The sequence below is a fragment of the Python bivittatus genome, unplaced genomic scaffold (assembly GCF_059951505.1).
Source record: "Python bivittatus isolate LINGU-HERP-01145 unplaced genomic scaffold, Pbiv_v1 ctg000840_np1212, whole genome shotgun sequence".
In the NCBI taxonomy this organism is placed as follows: domain Eukaryota; kingdom Metazoa; phylum Chordata; class Lepidosauria; order Squamata; family Pythonidae; genus Python; species Python bivittatus.
Window position 1 is genome coordinate 39,516,790 of NW_028277113.1, and position 10,650 is coordinate 39,527,439.

The 10,650-nt window shown below is 36.3% G+C and overlaps 1 protein-coding gene and 1 long non-coding RNA gene across 4 annotated transcripts in view; one reads left to right on the forward strand and one right to left on the reverse strand.

Moving 5' to 3' along the window:
* Positions 1 to 3,596, reverse strand: part of LOC103056878 (desmocollin-2) — a 36,000-nt gene extending 32,404 nt beyond the window's left edge. For 2 of the 3 annotated variants that reach the window (XR_015793997.1, XM_007431832.4), the window contains exon 1: positions 3,242 to 3,593. Coding sequence is in view for 2 of the 3 variants with exons in the window: in XM_007431832.4 (XP_007431894.1) it covers positions 3,242 to 3,319 (78 nt within the window). In the remaining variant the exon portion in view is untranslated. Of the gene's footprint in view, positions 1 to 3,241 lie in introns of all 3 variants that reach the window. The other variant, XM_007431833.4, reaches the window with a different exon arrangement.
* A 5,863-nt stretch (positions 3,597 to 9,459) lies between these two features.
* LOC112541523 (uncharacterized) overlaps positions 9,460 to 10,650 on the forward strand; it is a 39,813-nt gene continuing 38,622 nt past the window's right edge. Inside the window, exon 1 of the long non-coding RNA XR_015793992.1 lies at positions 9,460 to 9,544. This is a non-coding gene — a long non-coding RNA (uncharacterized LOC112541523). The remainder of the gene's footprint in view (positions 9,545 to 10,650) is intronic.

Genomic DNA, 10,650 nt, shown 5'->3' on the forward strand with positions numbered 1-10,650 from the left:
CTTCTTAAAAAGTTATGTCAAGAAAAGATACTGTATTTGGGGAAAGTTTGCCTTTGTTTTTTGGGTGTTACTGTTTTTTGGGTTTTTTTGCTTCCTAATCTAGTTTACAGCACTGGTATTTTCTGGTCTCCCATCAAGCACAAATTAGGCCCAACTTTGCTTAGTTTTTCAACATCAGCCAAAGTCATCTAAGGTTGTTCTAAATATAATGTTGGAAACATAAATGTCAGCAAATCATAGTAACAAGCAATGTTTAATATAAAGAGTATACATTCTCATGAATAAGAACAAGGAGGTTTCACTGGTATTCTTGGTATGTTGCCATGTACTGAATGTTAAATCCAAAAGCACCCAGCAACTTCATTAATTACTACTAACACAGATTACTTTGTTTATAATATAAAATGCTATCAATAGCAAAGTATATTAAAAGCTTAAAAAAGAAAGCACCTCAACATAAAAAGAAACATTCTATCATCTTGAAAGGGGAATAAATGGACTGAATTATTTATGTATTTGTTTATTAGATTTATATCCTGCCTTCACAACAACCCTGTGAGATGAACTGGGCTGAGAGAGAGTAACTGGCTTCTGTGTCTAAGGAAAGATTAGAACTCCAGCTAGAATAGTAGTAGTAGAATAGTACATACAAGCTTTTGAGTAGGAAAAAATCTTAAAATTTCACATTTTGGTAAGAAATGCATCAGTCCCCTCCCCACAATCTTCGTGAAAGTGAGATTTTTTCCCAAATCTGTACTTGGAAAAGGGTACCATTAGCACATTATTATTAAACATCATTCCTTGTTTCAATACAAAATTATTCATTATGAAATCAGTTACCTATAAAGTTAGTGCTCTTATATAGACCATCACACTGGAAAATACACCAATCAGTAAAAAGTTCAAATTTAGTAAAATAATTATTACATTCATGTTTTATCAGAAATAAATAGAGATCTATTTGAACTATGAATTACTGGATTTACAGGGTGGCGCAACTCAAACAATGTGATGGCATACAACAAAAACAAACAATACCCCCCCAAAAAACCCACACATTAAAAAAGCTAGCCAATGTGTAAAATATAAAATGGCAACTGAAAAATAATTAAACAACCAAAAGAAACTGCACTCAATTGGACTCAAACACCTGGAGAAAAAAGCCAAATCTTAAGAGTTTTTTTAAAGGCAAACAGAGTTGGGGCCTATCATATATTCGGGGAGGGGGATCATTCTAGAGTACAGGGGTAGCCAGCTAACTGAAACTGTCAAACTATGCTTACTCTTAAAACTTAAATATAGATGTGAATTTATTCTTAATATAATATAGATGTGATGTATAATATAGATGTTAATATAGATGTGATTTATTCTTAAGGCATAAGCAACCATACCCATTTAATTGAACAACCTGTATTTTTAAGTTTTGCTTCTTATTCCAAATAAATATAAGTAAAATGTACTCATTACTTTTCAAAATTCACTACTATTTGAGCTCATTATGACTGCAATGTATTGAAGATCCATTCATTATTTTTTGAAGTTATCAGTTACTAAGGCAGAACCCAAGATATTTTGTTCAATTCTATCTTGAACAAAGAGAGGTTCTGCAATAATGTACATTTCTTAAAATAAAAATTTTTTAGGCATATATAAAGCCAGGGAAACCAGTACACACATTCTTATTCAAAGGAATAGTACTACAAAATGATTAAATGTCCAAATTTCACCAAACTGTGCCTACACAACTGCCTCTTTTTGAAAATGAAGCAGAATCATCATAAACAGTAAACTGAATTTCCAGAACTTGACTAATCAAAACTTTCCTTTTCCTTTTTGTCAATAATGTAAATATTGTATTTCATAACACATTGTTAATTTATATGTGTTTCTATATTTTGATACCTAGAATTATCATTTATGACATATAGATACAATTCACTTTCACGTGTATTATGAAGTTCATTTCTCCAAGGAAGATATGGAGAACCACCTAAACATTACAATAATCTTTCACAATACTTCACATAACTACACTGCATTTCTCATATCCCACGCTTGATAAACTTATTAATTTTTTTTAAAAAAAATCTTGGTTATTGAAACAAGATGCTAGAAATATTAGACATTTGCTGGAAAACAAAAAACAAAAAAAATTATTCCAAAGTAGGGCAATTAAAAAAGAACCCAACTTTCTTCTCTCCAGAGACAGAAGAAAATATCTCCTGGGGTCTCAGCAAAGGAATATGCAAGGAAATTAGCCAACTTATTGGTATAACAGATAAATATTTGCTTTCAAATAGGAAAAAGGAAACATTATTTCCTGAGACCATCAGACAAATCAAAGAAACAAGTTAACTGTAGTGGAGCAAAATCCGCAAAAGCCAAATGCCACTCTTCCAAAGATATATCCACCCTAAAGGATGAGAGCCATCCAGGACATGAAATATATACCAATTGGTTCTGCTTTCTCTTATTTGTGTTATTTCATCCCCACGGCCCAGAAGCTGCTCAAAACAGAACGTTTTGCAGTTCTCCCATCCGCCTACCCATCTCCCAACCTCTGCATCAGGTCAAGGAAAATGGGGGCAAACTTTTATTCGTTTTCTTACCATCTTTTGTTCCTGAGGGGGAGGGGTGTGAGGCGGCCTTAGGCAGCCACCTTATTTTAAAACCAAACTCATCGGAAGGTATAGTTTGATCCTCACTTCCAAGTAAAAGTCGATGCCCTTCTTTAAAGCCAGCCATATTGTGCTACAGAATCGGCACCGTGAAAGATGACACCTTCCACCCAACCCTCTTACTTCGCTCTCCTTCTTCACAGTTTAATTTATCCGATTTTTTCGCTCTTCATTTTCCGAGCGCACGCGGAAGAAAAAGGAGTGAACAAGGTTAAGCCTAGAGGTTCTTGTTTTTAACTGAGTAAGAAATTTCCTTTAAAGAAAAAAAGAAAGCAAAACAGCATTTTCCCCCCAATGTATGCTAGGAATAAGCCTTTTATCTCTCCAAAGAAAAGTTTCCACCAAGCCAGGGCGCTCTGCCGCCTCGCGGCACAGCGCTTCTCCAGAAAACACTCCACACCGGCGCAAGCGTAGTCCTTTGCCACGCGAGCGTAAATCCCTCACGGTCCCGCGTGGGCCAGCGACGGGTTCACGGACTTTCCGCCTGCCACTCCCGCCACCTTCCTGCCTCCACTCGTTCCGGAAGACGCAGCCCCCTTTCCCAGGAGGGCCCCACTCACCAGGAGGCCGAGGACGAGCTGGAAGCAAGCGGCTCCAACCGGGCCCCCTCTGTGCCTTGCTCTTGCCAGCGGGACCATGTCCGGGGGCGAACGGTTTGGCGGGAACTGCGGCTACCTGGGCTGTGCGCCGAACTCCTGGCGACTCCGACCAGGTGAGTCTGAGGTTCCCCGCCCGGCTCACCAGCTGCAGCTCCAGGGGCGGCCCTAATGAAGAGGAGGAGGAGGAGGAGACGACTCGGTGTGTTTTCTCTTTCTCTCTCTCGGTTCGCTCAGGCTCCGGCTGGCTGCTGGCTCCTCCCGTCCACAGCAAGATTTCGCTTCTAGCCAGGGTGGGGCAATCGGAGGGAGGAAGGTTAGTAGCAACGGCACCTTTGAGATAACTTAATTAGTTTCCCTCGTTCGTTCTTTCTACTTGACCAGGGAGTGGAGCCCCAACCCCGCCCGGTTCTGTTTGGTAGGAATTACATGCCCGCCCCGGCTGTTTTGTCCCTGACTGTACAGGAGGAGTCTGTGCGCTCGGTGTGTGAGAGAGAAAGCGATTCACACCGGGTAGGCGAACGAGAAAGGCGGCTCCTTGTTCAGCTTGGTTACCTCTTAATAACTGCCTTTGCCTTCGGGTGGTTTTACTCTCTTTAGGCAAGTCTGCTTGCAGCGACGTAACTTCTACACGCCACCCTCAAAAATTCCTCCACGAATGGACCCTCTTCCCTGGAAGAGTTTATAGAACTGAATGTTTGTTCCTAAATCCCCATTTGACACAGGGCATTGTTGGCCCCGTTCCCTTTTTCAAGCAGCAACTTGAATTACTTTATTTCTCTTTGCCTCTGTCCTCCTACAACTCAAGAATTATTTCCCCAGTGGTGTTTTTTTTTTCCTGTTCCAAACATAGGTTAAATGTACATCCTACTTATAGAACTGGATTATCAATACTGTTTGGAATTTTGCACATATAAATTATCCCCTCCCGGAACAATTCCTTCTTCAAAAGAAATTTTTTAGTACTCACAAAGGAGTCTCTGTGTTGGCCTGAGAAATTATTGAGAACATTTTAGCATTTGAAATTGTGACAGTACTGAATGTATAAACATTTATGTCTTTGAAATGCATAAAAAGCTTTAAAAAGCATATTGTCAGCCCTTCAAGGTAGTCCAGAGAGAAAACCAAGACCATGCATACTAATACTACAGTACCTTTATTGTAAGGTTACAGTAACAGAATCTTGCAAGTCTGAAAGCACTTCCCCCCTTCCCTGCCTTTACTTTCCAGAGAACTAGGGAGAGTCCCTTCTGAGACCCCCTTTCTCCACTCCTATCCAGCCTTTAGGCTCAGATTTCTCTTACCAGACAATTTCCTAGGCTGCTGTTCTTCCTCATGTCTCCCAAGGTTATTCTCACAGTCCATTACAATATAGAAGTGTATGTTTGATGAAAAAATAGTATCCGAAAATGTTTTAATGAAGGCCTTTAGACAACTACACATCCTTTTCATCTAGTTCATCTGCACTAGTGTCAAAGCAAGGGTATTTTTTCTTGATTCAGGTCTTGGGAAGACAAGGGAATTGCTACGGAAGAAAATACCCCAGTGAGCAAGAATGGTTAAATTTCTACAATTGCCAACTTGAAAGCAACATGAACATCATCTGAACATAGAATCTTATTTCCTTTTCTACAGAGTTGTGAGGAGAGTCTAAAACAAAGTTGGCTATCTTTTTTGGAATGGGAGCCATATTTGGGAGGGGGGATGTTTAAGGGGGGGGAAAGAACTATGCATGTGATATAACACCAGAATCTGTATCATTTAATTGTCAAAGTCCTGTAAAATACAGTGGAAGTCTGTTGTAGATGAACAGGATGGGCAGCTTTAAGCACAAGTAACTCTTAAATAGGCTGCTGTGGAATTTGGAAACTTTGGAATACATTCTTGACATCTTGATGGGGCTTACCATCTTATGAATATTTTGAGATCAAGCTCTTGTCACTACCATCTTAAACAGCTTACCTTTCTAAAGTATTAATGGCTGAATGAATCACAATCTTGGCACACACCCAGAAGACTAATTACTGTAAAGAATCCCTCCATCCCATTTTCTAATCAACTTTAAATGATGTCAACATGTAACCAACATATTAAACTGAAATTAAAGACCATATTAAATAAACGGAGCTCCAACATCACAACTGGATTTGAATTTCCATGAGTGCATGTTGATATTAATTGCAAGATAGTTTTTAATATAATGTTTTTCAGATAAATATAATTGCTGTTATTCCAATTCTATCTTTACATCCTACTTATAGGATGTTATATTTTGAAGTTATAGAGTTGAGGCTTAAGAGGTCTATTCTTTGAGAGCATTGATAGATACAATGTATTGCTCTAGTTTTAAATATTTTGAAGCAAGTAGGAAAAGCTGGACAAGCCCAATGATCAAGGTGCAGATCCTTTAGATTTGTACTAAAACCATTGCTCTAAAAGATCTAGACAAGTTAGATATTAAGTTTGCAAAAAGAAGAATGTATAAACAACATATAAAAAAACTTGGTCTTACCTAAGAAATCAATTAAAGGTTTTTTGGGTTTTTTTTTTACTGATCATAATCCTGGCCAAGTAAATAACACATCAGTTGTCTTTAATTCTGACAATTATCCCTAATAATTTTTCCTATTCTTGTTCATACTATTGGTCTCCTAATTGACTAAGAACATCACATTTAGTGTAATTATATTATAGACATTCATTTTCTTGTAACAAATTACATAAGTACATTTACATCGCAACCTTATATTGGGGGGGGGGTGTATGGACATTTGCAGTATAAGGGATAATGTCACTGAAGCAGCAGCAGAATCCACAACTATTGCAGTTCCCTTGAGCTGTCCATCATTAGTCATTTCATTATTAAATACTGGAGAACTGCCTCTTTATTATGGCAAGTGAGCTGTAGATGGGAAGGTGCTGAACCGGGTGTTGTCTTCCAAGTGCTACATTGGATATGGCTGTAGTCTCATAATTGTTAGGCAGGCAGCCAGAGGCAGCCACTGAAGTAAGCAGTAAGAAGCTTTAATTAGGGCCATAATTTTTGTTATTTTGTTAATAAGCAATTATTTTCTGGTTCAGCAGGCAGATGTAAGGATCCAAAGAATCACAGAGCTAGTTTTGTGAGCCCAAGGGGTCTTCAGGTTTATTTCTCCTCAGATAACAGCCAGCATTTGAAATCTGAGGAATTTGCAAAAGCAATTTATGATGTCTCATAGGAATCAGCTGTTGAAAAACATTTCACTGAGCTACTTGAAGCCCTTTCTGTGACCAAAGCTGTTCTTTATACTCTGCCCTAGGGATTTTCCAGAATGTGACTAATTTAGACATTTCCTATATAAAATTGTTTTATTGTACGTAATAAAATAAAATGTCCTGTTGTATTTGAACCTGTGTTTTTTTGGAATGTATAACATGTGTCTTGTAATGAATTTTTGTTCACATTTTATAGTCATTTGTTTATAAATGTTCTTATATTTGCAGATTTATAACAATCAAATTGACTTTTCCTTTTATATAAACACTCGTAATGGCTGGGCAAGAAGAGGTATTATAGAAATATGGTGATGTGGTGTAGTAGGTCAAATATTGGAACTGAATACAGGGAACCCAGATTCATATCTCTGCCTGGCTAGGCAACTCAACAAGTAGCCTTTGCCAGAACGTTATCTGCCAGCGTCATCTACTGCTAAGCTCTTTGTATGAAGATTAATATTCACATTTTTTCTAAACTAAATTTGATAATGGCAATAAAGATTAATATTGGATCCAGTTTTCACAGTTGGCAGCTAATAGATAAATCTGTGCTTTAAGTGATGTTTATGTTTGGAGGAAAAATAAGTCTCCCATCCGCATCTAAAATTATGTAATGCAGACATATATTTGTTGCCCACTCTGCTGTATGTGAGAAGCTATCCCTCATTTTTAAAGTAGAAATTTTCTAATATAAAAACAATTAATTTCAACAGAAGAAGAACCTGACTCCAGGAGCGTGTGTCTTTTGTTGCTACAATTGTTGTTGTTGTTCAGTCGTTAAGTCGTGTCCGACTCTTCGTGAGCCGATGAACCATTATTTTATCATAAATTGTGATATATTCTAATGTATATTTCTGCCTTTCCAGATTGCTGTAACAAATAAATAATATTTTGAAAAGATACAAGGCTAGTAAGTAGTAATGGGTGTGGTCCAAAATATACTTTCCATTATAAAATAAAACAAGGAAGCAATAATATTAATTGGACACACAAATTATTAGTATTATTATTATTATTACTTTTATTATTATTATTATTTGGAATCAAGGAAGGAAAGGTGCTAGAAGAATGAAAAATCACCTCATTTCTAGGGCTTGACATGCTTTTGTTGTTGAATACAAATTATTTGAACGTAACTGATTTGAGTTTAGGATTAGTGATATCAGCTCTAATTCTAATTATTCCTAGTTCCAGTCTTAAGAAAGCTTCAATTTCCATGAATGCATTTGCATGAATGTATCAAGTAGTTAACATAATATTTTACAATATTTTATTATATTTGAAATAATATATTCAGTTAAAAAAACCTTTTTTTCCTTGAAAATGAAATCCATAGTAATTTGAACATAGTACAAGTAGCCCTTGATTTATCACAATTGGGACTGGAACTTCCATCGCTACGTGATGCAGTCATTAAGTGAGTCGCACCTGATTTTACTACCTTTTTTGCCATGGTTGTTAAGCGAATCACATAGTTGTTAAGAGAATTCAGCTTCCCCCATTGACTTTGTCAGAAGCCCTCTGGGAAGGTTGGAAATGGCAATCACTTGACTCTGGGATTTACTATTTACAACCGTTGTAAATACATGCTGGTTGCCAAGTACCCAAATTTTGATCACATGATCACGGGGACACTGTGATGCTCATAAATGCGAGGACAGGTCATAAGTCACTTTTTTCAGCACCATCGCAACTTTGGTCATGAAACAAATGGTTGTAAGTCAAGGACTACCTATACTATGTTAGGGCTGAAGTTTGTATAGTTTAAGAAATTACATGTCATATCCACCTTGTCTTAAATCTCTTATGGTATCGCAAAGGTATCTTTTGATAAGGTAGTAATTCCAATGTAGGATGGAAAATTCAAAGCCATGAGTCATTGGAGGACAGCTGAAAAATATGAGTTCAATATCTATGCAATGGAGAAATGTAATGAGAAGAAATTAGATGGCATTTTTTATGGGAAACTATTTTATGCTTTTGAATTTTTTATGAACTTTATCATTTTATATTCCGAGTAACAATATGCCATGATAAGCCATAAGATATATACTTCATTCATTCATTTGTTGGTGGTGGTGGTCCAGATGTGTATTTTTAGTAGTGGTGCATACTGTAGTTAGAATTTATTCAAGGCAGAGAGACTTATCTGAACCCTCTCCATTCTGATTCTAGGCCTTGAAGAAGGTTTTCCATGTTGTGCTATCAAACATGCAGAATACTGCAAAGGAACTTCTGCTGTTCATAGAAAATGCAGTAGTGGAAACAGGATGGGTGAAGGGTATGAACTTAGTGTTGGAAAGGCTTGCCCTTAACTCAGTTGTTCTTGTAACAAGAATCTAATTGAAGGGCTGAGAAACATATTTCAGTTACCACACATTCCACCTCATTTTCACTCTGCCTCTTATCTAGACCAGTACTATGACTGTATTTTATAAGCTACATTAGACAGTTGATTTGGCTTTATAAATTAACTATGTTATGATAAAGTAAATCAACAGTGAGCTATTCCCTTATATTTCCTTCAAAATCAATTCTACCACATTCAGTATTGACATCAATTTTATTTACAAATACCTTTCTCTTTGCACAATCTCTTTTCAACATATTGCTTGAAATTTGGTAGTGTTTCCTACCATAAGGGCTATCATTCCTGCAAATGTCATCATATTTTGTCTTATACGAAGTTACAAGCATTTTAAAATCAGATTTTAAAGGCATGTACTTAAAAAGTCCAGGACTTCCATAAAATTTGGCATATTAATCCCCTTAGTACTCTAGCGTGCTTGCAAATCTCATCCTACCCTGCTGAAACACACACATACACACACACACACACACACACACACACACACAGAGTTCTAGTTTTACCTATACCAGATTATGGAGAAATTGAACTTTTTTTTTTAATCTTGCTCCATAGCCAGACATTCAGTTGGACTGAAAGCCTTTTGGAGTGACCTGGACTGGATCAACTATTTCTGCAGCTTTAAATCAAGTCCTAAAATCACAGTGAGTACTCTCTGCATATTACTTAATTAGTAGTTTATTTTGTAATTATATTACTTTTATTACTAAATAGTAATCTATTTATTCCAGTAATTAAAATATGTTAACTAACAAAGTATTTATGCACCCAGACTGTTCTTGAAAGTAACTTTATTGAATAAATAGAAATAAATTATTTTATTCTGATCCAGAGTAATCCAAAAGCATAGCACACATGTATTAAAACATAAGGCACTGCGCCCAATATACCTTCTTGTATCTCATGGCTTTTTCACCCACTGTTTCTGTTTTGTTTTCTGTATTCATGTATTTATGCATGCTTATGTATGTACTGAAGGTAGATATCTGAAATCTTGTTAACATAGTTAATATTCATTTTTCTTCCTTCATATTATCTGTGCTTATTTGAAGCTATGTGGTAAATAAAATACTTAATTTATTCATCTAGCAATAAATATCATTTACAATATCAGTATTTAGGTTAGTAATTACTACAGTTAAGAAGGTCAGACATATGACTAATGGTGGTATGTGTATGTGTATAAATATTGTAGGCATGGATTTGTACATTCTGATTTCTGCAATTATTTCTGAAAGGAGTTTGCAACCTTTTAACTTTTTAACACCAGCAACTTTAATGACCAGAAATTGAAAAATATATAATTTTATATCTAATTAAGTCTAATGTATCATTGAACTAGCCATCAGCTCTTATCAGTTTTGATATGTTAATGCCTCTGTCTAATAGTAGCTTGTCTATGGCAGTCTTCAGTAATTTTCAGTCTATTGCAGGAAAATCTATAAAAACTGAAAGGGAAAGCATATATTCACACAAACACTTTGTGGAAATCAGAACATCCAAAAAAAAAAAAACCTACAAAGAGACGGGTTAAGCAATATATTATGCTACCTTAGCTAAATTTGGATTTCTACAGGATTTATTAAATGGTCAAGTACAAAGATTGGAGGTCAAGTGTCCTCCAGTCTAAACCGAAGATCTTTTTCTTAATCTCCTTTTCACTGTAAAGGTACCAGAGAAGGATGCCCATCTTCTCCTTCGATTTTTAATGTATATTTAGAGCCAGGCTGTGCTGTCAGACAAAATCATA